General features: G+C 35.6%; 1 protein-coding gene across 5 annotated transcripts in view; it reads right to left on the reverse strand.

Moving 5' to 3' along the window:
• Positions 1-20,064, reverse strand: part of TAFA5 (TAFA chemokine like family member 5) — a 470,986-nt gene that overhangs the window by 184,758 nt on the left and 266,164 nt on the right. Inside the window, exon 3 of one of the 5 annotated variants that reach the window (XM_030959389.1) lies at positions 10,759-14,635. The exons of the other annotated variants lie outside the window; for them this stretch is intronic. Coding sequence (XP_030815249.1) covers positions 14,493-14,635 — 143 coding nt within the window. The 3' untranslated portion in view covers positions 10,759-14,492. Of the gene's footprint in view, positions 1-10,758; positions 14,636-20,064 lie in introns of those variants that run through there. 5 annotated transcript variants of the gene reach the window in all.

The following is a 20,064-nucleotide window of genomic DNA, read 5'->3' on the forward strand; positions in this document are numbered from 1 at the left end:
TGACAAACTGGTAACCACATACAGTTAACGAGCAATTCACATCTGGTTCCCATGCTGGGACTGCAGTATGAGGCCAGTCTGTTGACATGAAGATTTTGGAATGATCCAAATTCTCTGTTCAAGAAAGTGAAGCAGCCAGGTTGTGGAAACAACACTGCAGCCCACTCCAGTACTGAGCTGGACACCTAACCCTGTCCTGTGCCACAGCACAGCACAAATAAGGAGTATTTTAATAGTCCATCTGGGGACTATTCGGAGTAAGCTTTCGGAGTAAGCTTTCAAAGAAGCCCCACTAAGCACACAGCACTCTGAATCTTGCCCAAATGGGGATGCTGGAAATGTGGCTCATGCAGCCACAAAGGCTAGCCAGCCTAATCTACCCTGCAGCCAAACTGGTTGACATCAAACATTGGTCTGAAGCTAGGGGAGATCCCTCATCAGCTCTGTCAATACATGCTGACCCACAGCAATGGCCTGAGCTCTGGAGATCTACAAATACTCTGCAAATGATCTGCAAATTGGCAGAACAATTTCTTTAATAATTAAAATATTTTTCACTGCATGTACACAGACCTTGTTTACCAACAAAAAAACCTCAGAAATACATTGTAAAGGGCGGGAAAACCCCCCACAATTGTGAAATGGGATTGTATTAATATCGCCACAGGAGTTCTAATGTTTTGCCATTTCTAATTCCATTCATAGTTGTTCAATTTTTACCAGAGTGTTAAATTGCTTAAAAATGTTTTTCATGCTTTGTGTACTATATCCTTTGCAGGCATATCCATAAAGTTCTCCTTAAAATGTGCTTATACACCTAGAAAAGAAGCCACCTATTTTTCATTTGGCTTTATTCAAGTATCCTGACAATTCATTGAAAATATTGCAATACAGTTCTCATGCAGTACTGGCTGCAGACCCATTAGAAATAGGAAAATGAGTCAAGAAAGCATGCAGGTAATACACAGTGTTTTCTAAATACAGAGATCAGGCCAAAAGCCAGCACAGTGTAAAATGGGAAAGCATCCAAAAGAGAGCTTTATGCTGTTCTCAGGCATAAATATTTATCAACCAGTGCAAGAGAATGTCACATTCCTCCTCAAGCAAAGAATTTGCTCAGAAAGCATTCCAGAAGAGACAGAAGGGAGAGAGAATGAAGAAGAAGGAAAATAAAAAACCGTAAAAAAATGTTGCCTTTATGATGTAAAGCTGGGTTATAGCACAGAGCCCCAAATAAGAAGCTGAACTAATCACTGTTACTTTTGTTGTCAGGGAGAAAGAAGCCTCTTCCAGAACACCAGCCATCTCCATGACTGGCCAACACTGAGTGCAGCACAATCAAAATGGCAAACAGACATTATGCTGTGTGAAAGCTGAAGATAATTTAGAGGTTGATGCATGTGCTAAATGAAGAAAAGCTGGCTGTGAGTATGCACCATACTCATCTCATTAAAGCATCACACACCTTTTCTAGTTTACATTTACTTTCCTCTCAGAGAAACACAATCAGCTTCCTTAGTTTCCTAATGAGTATGATAGACAATCATGTAAAGTAGACTTTCACTTGGTAAATATGTAATGGAGAACTGCAGGCAGTCTATTAGATGTAAACTTGTTTAATTCTTTAATTATGTGTCTTTGATCAAAAGCAGCTCACTTGGAAAGATTTTTTAAAAAGCAAAGTAATGAGCACTCACCTTTCATGTACACTATTGACTGTTAGGCCAACCTGATATAACTGTGGTTTCACTGCCTGTATGTCAAGTACACCACTAAAATTGAGATAATAAATGTTACTTACAGCTATTAAATCTTTTCTCTCAGAGACACAGACCTGTAAGAGCTGTTCTGCACTTTTAGCTTTTCTTTCCATCTCTGTCAAGTATCTCAGAGAATTTTTAAAAGAGCTAATTGAGGCCATTTATCTTTATTTTTTTCCTTCTTTGTCCTTATCCCCTCTCCTTTCCTCATTAACCTCAAAATCTCTGTTGAAGATCTCTTTCCTATTACTTTCAACACCTTATACTGTTCCTTGGACTTCATCTTCTGACAACCCTTAATCAAGACAAAATCTCTTCAAGACTCTCCTACGTGCTACCTATTCATCACATGTGGCTATTTCCTTTTCATCTCCTTCCTACCTGGTCCTTCAAATAATTCCCTCTGTTCAGGCCTGGTGCGATTTTGTAAAGGTACAAAAGAGTTGCAAACCAAGTTAATGTCATAATGCTATTTAGTTATTACAACCAAGGTAAATTATCAGCCTGAAGGTGGTATGACAACAGGAAAAGTTTCAGAAACTGCTGCTCCAACGTTTTGGCTATAAGTATAAATAAGTTTCTGTCATCTTTGACTGTCCAAGGCTCTGGCCCACATTGTCAGAGACTGGTGATGAAATCAGTGGCTGCATAACAAAAACAAAGAATTGACCATGAAAAGGCCCTGAGCCCAGTCTGAAACATGTAATGGTAAGTAGAGTCTAGAATGGAGCAAAAACCCCTTTCAAAGCAGTAAAACTGGAATTTAAATTACCCAGATGTTTTCATTATAGAATTGTAACTATCTATCAACATATCTTAGGTAAATTTCCACGAACATGGAACTCTTGTCATGAGAGTAAGCACACTACATGTTCATTACTGGTTCTTCTGTATAGTGAAGTATTAGCAAATTTATGACTGATATGGAAGACAAGGCTCATTCATGCTGCCTACTTCAATTTAACTTTATTGGAAAAAAATAATAATAAGATCAGCTAAAAGACTGAAACTAGGCAGAAACTAAAATAGAAGGATGCATAGGAATGGTCTCTGCACCATTCCTGCAACTTACTGGACATCAGGAAAAGTGATTCCTCTCCTGTAAGTGTATCTTATACACAGAAACCTGTAAGAGTATTAAGCACGCAGTTTGAATTCCTTTTAATTGATTACACGAATCAATTGTTAATCTAATTTTTTTTTCCATAAATGAAAAAAACCCAACTTTTGCTGTATTCTGTTACAACCAAGGGGTAAATAAATACTCCTCTTTTTCTGTAAGACTAAAAGAACCTATACATTTAACAGAAAGAGCCTGGTTTGTCTTCTCGAGGGCTTACAAAACCCCAAAATGTCAAAAGAAGGAAAAAAAAAAGGAAGAGAAAAACAATTCTGAAAACTTGTTTAAACTTCATGCGCTCACTTACTGAAACTACAAAATTCATTCAGGCTCCCACAAATAACAGCTTATATTCTTATACTGTTCCTGTCTGCAGTTTCTTCTCTATGTCAAACATAATGACAATGACCTAATTATCTGAAATTCTTGTTAGGACACATGCAAATCAATATCATGTTTTGCCACATACTGCCTAAATTTTTGAGGTAAATACATACATAAAATTACTAGATCATCGAGATTTACTTGGATTTTAGTCAAGGAAATTTTTCTTGATTTGCTTGAAATGTTGTTCTTTTTTAAAATATATTCTTGGACAGTTTTCAGCAACATTTCCAATATATTAGCTATTGCTGACTTTGATGACGGTATATAATGTAATTTACATTAATGGTAAATTTAAGAAGAACAATTTTTTTATATAAAGCACCAGAATCTTTCAAATATTCATCAAATTTCACTTGACTCTCAAAATCACAAATCACATAATTAAAAATCAGCTCAAGTGCAAATACTGATATTATGTTAGAGAATAAAATTGACAAGAGTAAGAACTGCAATTATGACATGCACTAAGCAACTGTTTCAACACAAATAAAAAACTAAATTTCTTATCACTGAAAATTGATAGTATTCAAAAAGTGAAATTTCCATTTAAAATAATTTCTAATTGCCTCAAACCAGGACCTCTAAGAAATCCTGTTTTGTCTGTTTTAAAGTAATAAAATTAGTCCCGATTTTATGCCCCATGTCTGTTTAGTCTTTCATTTCTTCTTCTGACTAAGCTGAGTTTCATCAGTTGACAGCTGCCTGTGGCAGAGTGAACCAAATAGTTTTGACTAAATGAACAAGAACATTCCATTGCAGCTTGGCCTGTTCTGACATACCTGTGGTAATCCAATCAATGACATACGTGCATATCCACTGCAGGCAGCAGGAAGAGCAAAAAGTTATGAATATAAAAGCCTGAGTGCAGCAACAAAGGGAAGGTATGTTCTGTATTTTTAAACTTTTCTTAATTTTTTTAATAAGGTAAAAAGTACAGAATTCGTCTCCTGAGATTCGATAGTAAATTTCAAGGGAAAATAGCTAAGAAAAAATGGTTCTAATGGTAAATTCAGCACTTCTGATTACACTGCCTTTGAAGAATTGTTTAAGTTTAGAGTAAAATATTACACAGGAAATATCTTCAAAGTATTCTAAAAATATGGATGTGAGATTGCAGCATTAATTCTCAGACCACAGGTAAACAACAGTGTTTCAGCATTTTCTTTGAGTCACCAATGTAACCTAGAAATCTAATTTACAGTGTCTTAGCAGTTTTACAGAAGGAGTGCTACCCTATGATTTTTCACACTTCGTGATTTTCTCATCTTTTGATTTCACCACATCTTCCCGCTCATCCACAGCTGGTTTTGCATCATCCTATGCCTCAGAGTTAAAAAAGAAAACTTAAGTGCCTGATGTAATTCAGCTTGTCGTTCCCCCGCCCAAAGTTAACCTGCATAGGTAGTGAAAAAAACCCAGCAGTTCAGAGCAGGAAGGTGCTACATACTTGCACTGAAATACTGGCACATCTGCTTCCATTGTCAAAGATCAGCTCAGACTTAGCCTTCATTGCATGTACTATAAAGTTTTTCATACACATTCATACACATACACATACATATTCAGCTCTTGACACTAAATCCCTGCTGCAGTCTCTCTGATTTTACATATTTCACTAATTACACTCAATGAGGAGCATGGTCAACCAAATTTCCTTTGTCATGTGTGGAGGGAGACCTTTTTCTCCTTAGAAAGAAACTCAGCACAACTGAGAACTTCTCTTTGGAGATTCTTTTGTATCTCCACTGATGATGAAGGGTGTTTAAAGAGACTTAGATCTTGACACTGGGGACTTTGGAAAATGTCAGAAGATAGGTGGGATCAACCTTGGCCCCAAGAACTGCTGGCATATGTAAGGGGCTGCATGAGGCAATGTCACAAATGGTCATCTCATGAAACTTTATACAAGGTTGTCCAAACAATCTGAGAGTTTGTACTACAAGTACCTTAAATCTTCCGGTTCTGAAAGGCTGCCTGCTCAATCTATAAATTTAAACAGGATTTAGAAGACTGAAGAAGGAGGGAAGAAAGAGAAAGGAACTGGGCAACATAGACAGACATGCATCTATCTACAAGACTTGAAGTCTTCCTATCACACTCTTCTTTTTCTGTTGACTTCTTCCTTAGCTGTTTGAGTAAGGACAGGAATCTAGATTACTAGAGAAAGATTAGCCTTCCCTTAACAATGAGATGAGAAGAATATGAGAAAACATTGTTTACTTAAGCCCAGATGACAAAGAAAAGGGTTAAACTTCCTCTCTTTGAACAAAAGTTATGACCTAGTGGTAAGAATGGAAGACTAAGACTGTTTGTTTTCCTTCTTGCTCCAAATAAGCTGTCTGAACTTATTTTTATTTTCTCTGTGCCACTGTTTCCATGTCTCTATAATATTAACAGTTCCTCATAAGGTTACTGGAAAGTTTAATTCATTAATGTGTGTAAAGTACCAAGCAACTCTTAGAATGGGACTGTGGGCATGTGAAATATTATTAATCTGTCAGATATTTTCCTATAAAATGAGACACTTTTGTCTAGGAAAAAAATAATTGGTATGACAACAAGACAGCAAGCTTTTAAGTATAACATAAAAGCTTGCTTATAATGATGAGGTTGTCAACTGACACCACATCCTGCAGAAATTGTGATTCAAAGAGCATAGCATGACAACAAAGAATTATTTTAGCTAGCATAGTTCACATTTTTACGTATTCCAGTATTATTATTACACACACACACACACACACACAAAAAAAAAGAAAGTACAAGGGACAAAGAAACAAATGCACCTCTGAGAAATCTCTGCCAGCCTGACAGTTAAAAAGATACTGCTCCTCTGCTAGAGTTTTTGATGCGTATTAGAGGAGTCAAACTTTGGAGTTCTTTAGCAGACATTCAAAACTATTAAAGCATGAGTTTCAAGGAACTGCACCCAGAGAGATGCACTATCAGAATTAAAGAAGAATAGTGAAGAGATATTTGATACCTGTAAAAGAAGGCTAAGGTTTTATCTCATGGGAATCCTGGCAAGCAGTGTGCCTATGTGTTATAATAAGGACTGACTATGAGGAAGGCAGCATGCTGGGAATACGCGGAAAGTTGACAAAGATGATGAAGGGCAGATTTTGACAAGGACTTTTTCAGACAGGCTGAATTTCTTATAACAGAAAGCGTGTTTGAAGAAGGCAGATTATGAGCCAAAGAGTGGTAGCATTAATGAATAAACCAGACAGGCAGGAAAGGCACCATGTGTTCTTTTTATCATCTTTAGACAGGAGCCATGACAGAAACTCAGTCTGCCTCCTATCTTTCTAATCCTTATATGTGATAGCAGAAGCTTGGTAACACCACTTCTCCCCTAGCAGTGAATCATACTGTGTACTGAGGTTCACGCTAGCGCAAGAATGAGTATTTGAAATTCCTTTCACCACTTCTGTTGCCTTCAAGGGGGTAAGGACCAGATGTTACATTTAACACAGATGTAATGCCACAGAGCCTCAGACTCTGTTTGGTTCTGCAGCTCCCATAGCAACTGCTATTAAGTGTTAATAATATGATTAGGAAGAAAGAAAGAACTGCTTGAACAACTAAAAAGTAACAGAAACATTTTATTCTTACCATGCATATCTTTATACCTGATGTTCTAGGAAATGCAACTGAAAACCCTGTTGATGACTACAAAGAAAAAAGGAATGAAGTACATCAGATAGTGCAACAAACATTTAGTATAATAAATACTTCTATCTCATATTTGCTGGAAGGTAGCAGTGTGCTAGAAAGCAGAGTGACAAGTATGCCTTAAAAAGTATAAATCTACTGATGATAAGAGAACTGACTCACTTGCCAACCAAGTGATCCTATCTACAAGCAAAAGAAATGGAATCCCTGCATAAAATGTCCAAACTGGGATATTTTATGGTTGTACTGAAAAGGAAGAAACAGGAACAGGACAAGGAAAATAATACATGGTTGGAAAACAAAATTCAAGACTGTAACTCAGCTGAGGTCTGCTGAACCCAAAAAGCACAAAAGCCCAATTCAAACAGCTCCTGAATGACAATGAATGACTGAATTCCAGCTCCAGTATTTCAGCTAAAATCAGGATGCAACATAAACCAGCAGAACCAGACTCTTAAATCTGTTTCTTACAGTCTGAAGGTGAAAAATGTCAAAAAGTCAAAATGGGAGCAGTTACCATTTGTGAATTTTAAATAGATAATTAAACTAAAGAAAGGCTCCTGTACACAGACAGGAGATTTAAAAGGTTAATGAAGGTATAATAAAGATGGAGATCTGACTATGAATGCAATAGTGTCTTGAAAAAATAAATGTGAATAGGCAGAAAAGAAAACTGATTAAAATAATTTCCATTGGACTCTTGCCTTCCCACTTGCCATCTACTTTTGTAGTCATTTACCATACATAGGCACACACATAAACTATGTATGACCCCACTTGTGGGATCTCAAACTGTGACCATCTCCCATGACCCATTCTGAATCAGTAAGGCCACTATGAGAGCATATGAATATTTATTAAAAAAACCCTAACAAATCATTTTTATTTCAGCCATTCTATTTTACCTTGCCAAGTTTCCATAGCAAGCTGGATGTTTATGTAGCATTAAGTAGCTATTTTAATCTTGTCAAAATTTTGAAATTATCTAAACTAATGGATGGCAGAAATTATTATGATGTTTTACTTTTCCAGCCAGGAAACTTGGAGGTAATGCTGGAGGTAAATACAAACTTCCTCTTGCTGACTTTCAACTTCCTCAGGGTGGATGGTTAGTTGTTTCTTCACAGTAAGATTTACAAAAGGTATGACATAGGGCTAGGGTTAACATGATGGGTCTTAGAAGTAATATCTTCAGGCAAACTCCATCTTAGGCAATATTTTAACTTTTCAGAACCATTGGATATATAAATTAATGCAACATGTTTTGACAGTGTCAGGTTATCCCTGAGTTCCTCATTTTCCATAAAAGCATTTTTGTGATAATGCATGCCCTGTCTCCTCTTCATGGAATACCTCAAAAGATCAAAAAGAATTCTAAACTTTTGTCTAAATCCCTGAAATCTCATATCGGACTTACTGTCTGTAAGAAATTATTTAAAACAATCTTAACTGTGATTTAGATTAATTGAAAACATGCAAAATGAGGTCAGAAATGCATATATATTTCATTGCATAGAATTTGTTCACAGCATTACAGTTCTCCCTCAGGCCATACCTTACAAAGTGAGCTTTGAAAGAATGAAAGCCCTTCTGACTCTAAGTACCACAGTGTCTTTGTGTAGACAATAGTGTAAAAAATATTTATCCTGAATTCTGTATATAGCTGAAATACTGTTCTTAACCAATGTAAACAACTTTATAGTTATTAAAAAAAAACTTAATAGTTGCTTAAATCCACCTTATTTCAGTCATGGGAAAGTAAAGAGAAGCAAGAAGGTTTACAAACTATTTTTAATTACAGAATAACCAAAGTAAAGGGTTTGTCTGAAATATCCTCTAGTCCAAATTCAAGTGGCACTACCTCAGTGTACCTGAAAGTGCTAAAATGTATGTTTAATTTTATAAAACTTTTCATCAACACAAAGAGACATGATTTAGCTAAACCTGCCTGGAATTAATGCATTGGGCCCAGAAGCTGAAATCTGTATGCTCACAGAAAGGTGAATTTAAGTCATTTTGTATTTCCATCTCCTTTCTAAGAGTACTTGTTTACTGAGTTGGACTTCAAAATAGGTTAGAAAGGACTCAAGGTGTTAAAATTTATGTCTCCTTGCCAAAGTGTCAGACTGACTAAAACCACCACCAGCAATGGCTCCTTTTTCCTAACTATGCCCCTTTATTAGAGAACAGGAAAGCAATCACGTCAAAATTGTACAAGTGGTCCTAATCCTTTGAATATTTTCTGTGTAGGAGGAATTTGGGATAGTGGTAGGTTAGCATATATTGCAGGAAGAGTGCAGAGCGTCCTCAATAAATTTCAGCTTTGGCAAGCATATTCTTACTGATTTCATAATTGCTGACAGTTGTCAGTTGGCTGGGACCAAGCTACAAGATGATTGGAGTCAAGAGTAAGCAAAGCAGAGAAACTGCTTAAAAAGGGAAAAGGAAAAGAAAGGAGTGCTCTGGCATCAAACATTAAATGAATCAGTAAAAAAGCAGGATCCTAATACTGATGATGGAAATAACAGTGGAATAGTCTGTAATACACCACTCCGCAATGCCTCAGCGTAGAAGAAAAGGGGCAAGTCCCCAAGGCAGCATCCAAGTAAATCAAACAACATACAGACCACATACCTGATCTATACACAACCACGCAGAGTCAGGGTGTTATGGAACACAGACAGACATCCTGGCCTGAAATGCAGCTGACTCAGTCAGCCACAAGAAATTACTGAACACAGTGCAAGGAATTGTTGGAGCTGGTAAAGAACAGCATGAGAAGGTGACAAAAAGGACAGAGTAGTGGTGATGAGAGGAGTCCCATGAGAACAACCAAACTGCATGTGTACTTGAAGGGCAGAACTGGAGACCTTCTGTGGAGAGAAGAGCCTCACAAAGCAATATCAAGGAATGCCATAACAGATCAAGATTACCTAGGTAATGCGTTCAGAGGTACTAAGTTTGGGTATGGATGTAGGACAAGAAAACCAGCAAGATCTTTTACTCATCAGCTGAACGAGAGATCACTGTGGGTGTTCACAAGGGCGTCACTTGGGCATGGTTTGGTTTCTTTTCCATGTGCCTGGGGGTGCCTTACAGTGTGTGTAGGGGTGTGCACGGATTCACCTCTGTGTGCCTGCACAAACACCTCTGTAATGCATGCCAGCCCTGCCACAAGCTGGACCTGCAAATGGGAATGGCAGCAAACAGACTCACAGGAGAAATCACCTGAGCTTGAAAGTCCACTGGATTAGAGTTGCCATATAAGAGTTTATCTTTGCAAGTCCTCTGCTCCCACTTCATAACAGGGGGCTTACAGCTTGAGATGGAGAACCTGTGTTGATACAATAAAACTGAAAATCAAACTAGAAGTTTAAAGGAGTTGCAGAAGTGGAATATATGTGCTCTGTCTGGCTAAGAAAAAAAATTCCTTTATTTATATCTTTCTCTTGCCCCATGCTTATTTGTGTTCATGCATGTGTGCATAAATAGGTAGATAAACCAAAATAAAGGCAGATAGATGCAAAAGAAGCAGTATATATCTGTTGAAACACTTTTTGTTCAGCTTGAACTCTACAGAGGAGCTGGGCATACTTTTGTCAGAAGGGGCAAAAGCTTCGTACTACAGGTATTACCAACTGTACTGCATTTACACATAAAGCTTCTTTTTGTCAGTCAGATAAAAGATTAATTTGCATTTCTCTGAGATTTTAGTTACTAGTGGGGTTTTTTGTTGTTTGTTTGTTTGTTTGTTTGTTTGGTGTTTTTTTGAGAGTTGTTTCTTTCTTGTTTTTTTTTTGCTTTGTGTTGGTTTTTATTTTCTAATATTTGCTTAATAATGTAGACAGAAAGAACATGAAAAATTTGAATAGATATACAGCTATCCCTCTTCCTACATTTTGACACTCTTTTCAAATATGTCAGTCAAAACGAGTAATTTAATGGTGATCATATATTACTGATGAATCCAAATGCTTTGAGATGAACACAAGTTTTCCTCTCGAGTGGTTTATCAATAGTACAACCTTGTCATGAGAATATCCAGGGAAATGTACTGATATCAACATAATAAAATAACTAGGCCATTATTACTTACTTCATGCATCTGCCCTCTTATTTCTGGTTTTGCCTAGGTGATTAGATGGAAATAGTACTGGAATATCCAGTAACACCATTCAGTTAAGATTGATTTTTGTATTCATGGAATGTAGCTTTATATGAGACTTGAGTAAGTAAATGCTCATAGACAGCCACCCTGAATGTTACCCTGCCTACTATGAAAGAAATCACAGGATTCAACACACTGAAACAACTTTCTTTGAAGCATTCATTATCCCAGTGTCTACTCAGTGGGCAAAGCTATTGCAGTTGGGTCCCCAGTTGGAGATCTCTGAGGCTGGACTCCTAAAACTAATTGTTATCTCTGCTTCAAATGCTTGTGAGATTTGTACTTTGAGCACGTCATTATCTATATATTACAATTGTTTCATGGAAATTTATATTACACCTTACCAAAAATTAAAGGCGGTAAGAAAATTATATGGCACACTTGTAGCTATGTTGCAGGAATCTTCATGTAGGTGTTTTTTTTTTCATTTTATAGTATTATTTTCAAACATCTTTCTTATCTGAAATAGCAAAAAATTATTTTATAAACATTCCACCTTACATTAAAAACCTAAAATGTCTTTACAATAAGTATGATGGAATAAAGTAGAGGTTGTGGACCATAATATTAAATTAATATAATTAAAACCTAGCTTTTCAATTTTGAAGATGTCAACAGATGAAAGTCTATGCATGAAACAGCATTTGTGAGTGAGGGACCATTTGTGACTGACCATATCTATCAGTCATGAGGCCACTGCTGCCATAGTCAACATTAAATCCTAGTGCTGGATGCTTCCCTGTGCACTAAGCAATAAAGCATGAAAGAAAAGATTGCTCATTATCCTTATTGGCCAGAATTGCAGCTGGCTTAAATGTCTACATCTTTACTAACCTTAGCATAGCTATGGTAACATGTATTACCCATTGCTTTAGAGATATCATTCACGATGTCTTTCTATTCAAGAAAACATGATCAAGCATATATGTAGTTCCTAAAGCTGCATCAACTATAAAAACACACACAGACATGCATCAGAACTTTCTTGTCTCTGCTATAGAATTCCTAAAGCTAAAGTGTAGAGATAGACAAGATGATTGCAATCAGACGATATAAATTCAAATAAAAATTCTGCCTGTGAAATTGGTTTGATCTGTAGACAAATGTCAGCTCTGTGCCCTATTAAACTTGCAATTGTTTTAAAAGGACATATCAGTGAGCTCTGAAATGTTGAATAAATGTTAATTGGAAGTCAAAGAAAATATCATGAGTAAAATAAAATATGCAAAGAAAAAGCATTTTCAATCTGTAACTCAGTAACAAGTAGATCCAAGAAAGAAAAGCATTACCAAACAGTCAGGCTCCATCTTAACAGAAGACAAGACAAATACTGGAAGCTAGCTGAATTTAAATGAGCATTATCCTGATGATTACTATTTTTAAAAGTTGTTACCATGAATATATATTAATTTTAAAGATGAAATTGCATGATTAAATTGATTGTTGAGCTACCTATTAACAACCCCATATGCTTAGTAGGGTAAAATGCAAGGGATTTATGACTGCCATACCATAATATACTCATGTAAAGCATCGAGGATTTGTATAATCTAATTAGAATGAGGAAATAACAATTTGTAATGTTCTACCTTTTTTATTATTCATCCAAGACTAAGTATTATGAATGATTTTTTTTAGGTATTTCAATCATTTTTCTCTGGTAAATTTGTACAGTTTGACAGCAGCAATTTAAAAATGAAGACAGAAGAGGGATTTGATTTTTATTTTTAATTATGGAAATGCAATCTTCTTCACATCTACTTTCAAAATGATGACTAGAGGCTATTTGCTTAAGTGAACAGTGAACAGTATGATGAGTGAATAATCACACTTACTGCAGGAACTGTATAACTTATGAAATTATGCTAAGAGGCTGCTAGATATAATACTAAAGGGAAATACCATCAGAACATTGTATTGTATATCCTTTTAGAGTAAAAATATCATTTTGATGGAATAAAGTAATCACATCTTCATGTGGGATAGCAGTAAAGAATTTTATGGGTATAGTCTTTCCTAAATCCCACTAAGAATTTTATAATGTGGAAAAAAATTAAAATATTTTAACTCTAATAATAACACAAAACCTGATTATTTAAATTCATGTAGTATGACCAATGTAATCAACGCAGACCTTAAAAGACTCAAATACAGTAATTATTACAATGTTGTTGGATAGGGAAAAAAACCAAAGAGCCTTAGTTCAAATGATACCTGTAGTTCAAAACAAATTCTGGTAGACTATGACAACAAATGAAATAAACTGACATTGCTTATTCTCTGAGAAAACAAGATAGAAAAGCTTGGTTTCATATGATTCAGTGAGAAAATTCCTATTGGCAGAGGCTAAGGAACTATTTGATTTTAGGCTTTAGGCTATTTTTTTTCTACCAAGATTAGTCCAATTTCTGTTTTTGCTAATCTGACCCTTTGATTGCATATTACTGAATTTTCTCCTGCTCACACTCTTAGTGAAGAAAATATCTGATAAACTACTTTCTGAATTTCCTAACAACAATAAAAAAGACTATTCATTTATCTTCAAGTGCATCTGGAGAAACATTTCTTTTCCATGGGAAAGATATAATATCTATTAAATTTTAATCCTTTGGCTCACTACTTATACAGACTTAATTCACATACTCTCCAGAGAAGCTTCAGTTTAAGTCATGAAATATAACCAACCAGCTACAATGGAGTCAGTCAATCAATGTCAAGAAGGCAGTTTTCGCAACGCTAACTAAGCACTCAGTTTATTTTTCAATTGTAGAGAAAAAAGAAAGAAGGGAAAAAAACCCATCTTTTCTTATTCTTTCAATTCCTCTCACTTTGTTAGGCCTTACTTGAGTGGCAAAAATTTGGCCACCGTACAGTTCTACAGTTTTACTATAGCAAAAACTTTGTGACCCGGTTTGTTTAAGCACATGTTAATAAAAGCAATAAGATTATACATATTGCATGGTGTATATGCATATGTAAAAACTTTCTTTAATTCAAAATAATCCTCATTGGGTGAGATGATTCTGCCTTGTGTTAGTTTTCAGCTTTCCCATCCTCCGATGCTTCATGGAATGCATCAACACTTCAGATCAATCTCATAGTCTACAGTCATGTATTACTCATCCCATTTCTGTATATTCCTTCTTGTTTGACTCATTGTCCACATTGCTGCACATTTATGGGGGCAGATAAATCAGAATCTTTGGGGTTGATGGACTATCCAATTTCATCGCCTTTTGCTATTATTTATCCTTCCTTTTAAGTCAGTATGGCAGCTACAGAACAGCATCATCTCCTTCATTTCCCAGAAGGGTAATGCAACAAAGGGAATGGAATATATCTTGAGCAACTTCAGATATTTTTCTCATCTAAAATTGGCTGTCTAAAGCAATTCTGATGAACCAAGTCCAGTAGTGCCTATTTGTCTCCAATGAGTAGGGGAGTTTAGGATGGTTAGCTGAGATGCAGTCATCTGAATTGAGGAAGATGAATCCAAGTCCACCTGTCCAAGGTCATCAAAGTAGCCTGAAAAGACATTTCAACTCACATCTCAGGTTTACATTTTTTGTTCTAGAATATCTGAAAAATAAAGTGATGAAATAGATTTGTCAGACTAATGAAGAATGGTTAATGTTGTATTAATGTTCTTATGAACTGAAAGAAAATATTTTGTTTATGGATGTCTTCAGAGTCCCATTTCATATAAAATATTGTAATACCCTTGAAAATTTTAGATCCCATAGTTATGGTTTATATTATTAATTCAAAAAATTTTAAATAATCAGCTCCTTAAGAAAGAAGTTCAGTTAAAAAAAAGTTTGCAGGTTTTTTAAATTATATACACAGATTTGAGATCTCTCTTTATCTAGGACCACTTATTACTTTTAACATAATCAAAATGAAGAGTCAAATGATGAATATGTGAATACTTATTAGTACTTATTTAGAGTAGTACAAAAAGAAGGGATCTAAATATTGGTAATTGAGCCATTGACAGTTGGCTTGTCTAATGACAAAGAATGTCTCTATAACGTTGAACAATGCTTCCTCTTGACTCAGATAATGGTATTTCATGCAAAAAAGTGCATGATGGATCCATATCAAAACCTGATAATAGGTTTAACTTATATTTTTTCTCTTGGAACATTCCATGATCTAGACCTTTGAAAATGAGTTGAACAGCGCATTTGAAAGCACCAAACAACAAATGAAATAAAGATAAGGCTGGAACTGAACAAAGTATTTATTCACTTTGATCTCCAGCTCTCAAACTATAATTTATAATACATACTGTCTTTCTCAGGTGAAAATGCGACTACTATTAGCATAAGGTCGTCCTTATGGCCAACACAGGAACACTTTAAGTTCCATTTCTTACTGGGAACTTATAATAACAACATAAAAATTAATCATTTGAAAAAAAAAAGTTGGTTTTTTGCATTGTTTCTTGTGGTGTTTTGTTTGTTTGTTTGGTTGGTTGGTTTTTGTTGTTGTTGTTTGTTTTCTTTTATTAGGTACTTTCTTAGCCTTACAGAACATTATAACAGAGTAACTGACTGAAAATGAAAACCTCTGTATTGGTCACATCCCCTCTTAAGGTCAGAAATTATTTAATCGTATTTTTGAACAGTGTATTTTTTGCTTTGTTTCATCCTCTTGATGGCTTTCATATTCTTCTACTTGTCTTTCCTAAAGAAGACAAAGGGCTGCATTTTACTTGCAAACATAAACAAATTCTAAGCATCCCTTTCCTGCACAGATGCTTTCTGTGCAGCTGTCATTGCAGGGGTTCACATTTTACAGCTAACAATGCTACATTTTGCAAATGAGAAACAAAAGCTGAGTAAGGACAATTGTGACAAATCCAATCTTGACTTGCATAAGGCATAAACTGGCCAGGACCCTACAGATATCAAATGCCTTGTGTCTGTCAATCTTTTAGTTTTTTAAACAGTGTTTTTTCTTTAACACGTTATGACAATCCTAATAGGGACTGTCTGATATGGAGTTACACTGCTACAGCCCTTGCAATTGTTCTAGCATCAGGTTCTCCAGAATTTCTTGATGGCCATTGCAGAACCAACTCTTTCTCTCACCAGAACATGGTACATACTGGTGAAGCAAAGATATGTCCTTACTTTTTCTCCTGACACTTCTCAAAGATTTTCTATGCTAGAAGTTACCAGAAAGACCAGAAGGCTGCAATTGTGCCATCTAACACGGATAAAAAGGATGAAAGCTTTTCAAAAATTTTACACAGGAACAATTTAGTTTATAAAGAAATAGCATAAAGAAGTTGCACCTACCATCTTCCTTATTTCTCAGGAAGCCCACCTGTACTAGAAGTTGAGAATAGGTTTCTGAACCAATTAAATACCTGTCTTCTCTAAACTATACTTATCACAAGAACGCCTGCCCACAATAGGTAATAGAACTAAAAGCTGTAGGTGTATTCAGTCTCAGAAAATCTCCAATTTCCTCAAAAAGAGAAAAAATATGCAGTATTTCTGTACACTAAAACACTGTAACTGTTCTGGAATGAATAACATTCCCAGTCCTCACGATTATTTCTAGCAACTCAAAACAGCGTGTTCTGCTTCTATAACGAGTATTTAATTTAGACTCATATGCACACTCACTTCTATAGAAGCTGAATGCCATCATAAGCATCCTCTTCATTTCACTTACCTTGATTTACCCTCAGAATCACTTTGAATACTGTAATACACAGAAGTGATTAGAAGGGATTATAAGCATAGAAGGGGCCCGATCACGGAATAAATGTATAAACAGAAGATAGTACTGCATGGATTTTTTAAAATACTTTTCTTCTAGAAGCAACATAGCATGCCATATTATGTGATGGATGGACTATAATTTGCTAGATGGCCTATCATTTGAGACTTTTTTCCCTTGTTCTTTTGACAAAAAAATGCACTCCCATCACCAATCAAGCTCTCCCCAAAACTCTAACCCTTCAAAATACTAAAACTGTTCTCAAGTGTACATTTTAGTATTACAGGATAATTGTTAATCAATAAGGTTCATAAATCACAGGCTATAATTTCCTTTTTGTAAACAGGATTTGATTTACTGTTGCTTTTAGGCTACAGTTCCCAAGCCTTATCCCCATCCCCACCATTCCCCCCCCAGCAAAAAAAAGAAAAAGCAAGAGAAGAGAGAGAGAGTGAATAAACATTATCCAATTCCTGTAATTCAAGTAGCAGAATACCAAATTTCCCTGTGTTTATCAGATTCAATTGCAATTGAAATTACTCCTAGAATTACAGCATATGCTGAAAAGCACACAGATTTTTCTGTGTCTTTGTACACACGTTCTTGCCTCCATGTTTTTTTTCCTTGTATGACTTTGCAATGCAATGATCAGGTTGGGAAAGTACTGTCAAACTGGAAAATCTGTATTCTGATGAAACACATGCTCAAATGCAAATACAATAGACATCAGAACTATTCTTATCTTCATATAATGATGTATATGTTGAAGAGAAGTAGCAGAATAATTTTAATTTCTTGACCACAGCTGTGATTTGAACCAGGTTTTGTTCAGTGCTAAAGGAAGAAAAAGCAGTTTGCTACTTCTGCCATTCTTTGAAGGCATTCCTTGTGTTTTGGAGGACTGAAGGATGTGTGCAGTCATTCTAACTAGCTTTATCCATAATTTCTGACTACGAAACAATGAAAATTTCAATGGCAAAATAAAAATATAGGACGGTTATAGGATGTTTTCAAACACACACAATAAGGGTTTTATTCTTCCACAACCTATGTATCATAGACTTCTAGTTCAAACTTCTTCCCAATGTAAAATAAAATGCAATACATTCTTACAGCTGTGTGACTGACAGGAGGGAGGTCTTGGCTTTTTGCTGGTTTTGTTAATCACTTCTAATATAATGGTGAGTAGCTTAACAGATGCTGCCAATAGTCTCCAGGGAAGTGCAAGTACATTAAGATGACTTTGCAATGCGTCACTCCTGCTTACAATGTAATTAAGTTACAGTTTTCTGTGTATAATTTCATTAATATGGATTAGTCTAAATATCAATGCACAAATAAATGCAGACTTGCAAAATGTATATGTCAATAAAATAAACATAGCACTGTAGTAATAAGGTAGGAGTGTAACTTCCACAAGAAGCCAATTCAATACTGCTACTCAATTGTCATTCACACGAGTAGCTGAGGTTATCTGAACTGTGCATTTATGGCCAACTCCTTTTGACAATTTCTCACTATTCTAATATACTGTGAGAAATGCTTTTTTCCCTCCAGTTCTCTGAAGGCAGTCTCTTCTGTTTACTCAAACCAATTCTCTGGGATAACATTCTATGCAAGCAAAGGTGAACAGGAGCTCTGCAGGATGAACCAAGTGAAGTAAGGCAGCTCATAAGTGAGCCAGCAGCCCATCACAAGAGACCATAGAGTCAGCAAAGAATCTGTCACATTTACAGTCAACAGGAAAATTAGACTTTAAGGAGACGTAAAAGAAATCTCGACTGTATACCTGGTGAGACATTATGTGTCCAAAATGATTATGGTTTTTATACAGTGTAGGTTTGGTTCCCTTCCACTCTTTCATTTTCTACACCCTACTCTGCTTTCCCTTTGAAAATTAATTACACTTACAAGCATGCATGGTTCTATTTGTAACTTTATTCTATAAAACTGACTATGGACAAGTAAAAAAAAAACCCAAACAACCAAACTGTATAAAAATAAAAATTGACATTTCCACTCTCACCATACTGGAAAAGCCTTTGAGAGGGCAGAATTGTCATTGGCTAATTAGGAATACGTAAAAGATTTTTATTTACTGACCTTTAGGTTATTATTACACTTAAAGTCAAGGTAATACATAAAAAAGCAAAACTGTAAATGCTGTATAATAGAACATACTTTTATAGCCCTCCGAGAAATAGAAGAGAAAATATATAATCTCCTTGTTAAGCATTTTTATAGCAAAATACTATATATATATTTTTTTTTTTTTCTTTTTCAGTCTGAGTTTATACAGAGAAATGACAAGCAACATCTCCAGGCTCAGTTGTGTTTGCAGATTAGTACCGTTTGAGTCAGAGAGAATTAAGCTCTTTCACCTCTCACAGCAAAGGTAAAAGTGACTAAATTCTATTAGTATAGCTAATAAAATCCTACACTGCAGCAAACTATCACAAATAAATCAGGCATTTCCAGCACCAGGCATTAAGCTGTTGTACATTAAAAATAAGACTCATGCAAAGAAACTAGACTCAAGCTTAAGTAAAAAGACATAGAGATTTACAGTGTTGCTCTCCAGAAAACAAAATGGCTTACAATTCTGTACTGCTCCTTAAGAAAAATAAACAGACATAGCAAACAGAAGCGAACTGCTGTTCTCTAAAAAGACAGGGGGGTAACACACTCTTCAAGCATAAAATAAATTAATAATTATGATAATTCATTCATTTGAGCTTGTTTTTGAGCAGGTTCCCTGTTGGTTTCTTAATGAGGATAATGATGTATAATCTTTACAACTGAAAGTCTCAGAGGAAAGTTTACACTTCAGAAAAAATAAAAAAGAGACTGAGACAAAGTGCCTTAAGAGTAACCTAAAGCCTCACTGGGATAGATCCAAACAAGTGATATTGTAAGGAGAGGCTTCTACCCAAGTTGTGCAGCCCTATGAAGTCATGGAATAACAGTATCAACACTGGAATAACACTAGAGCTCCCGATTCCCAGAAGCATCTCTTTTTAGACACCAAAACCACATCAGAATCAAAGACTAGGCAGTGCAACTGTAGTACTCTGCCTCATATGAATACTATGAAAGAAATGGTCTTTCTATCCATCCTAGTCCTTAGGAAACCATGCAAGATTTTAAACCAAAAATATATATCTTCCGAGTACTGGCTGACTCTGAGCTTGTGTTTCAAGGGAGGATCTGACAGGCAG

This window comes from Camarhynchus parvulus, chromosome 1A, assembly GCF_901933205.1.
Source record: "Camarhynchus parvulus chromosome 1A, STF_HiC, whole genome shotgun sequence".
NCBI lineage: Eukaryota > Metazoa > Chordata > Aves > Passeriformes > Thraupidae > Camarhynchus > Camarhynchus parvulus.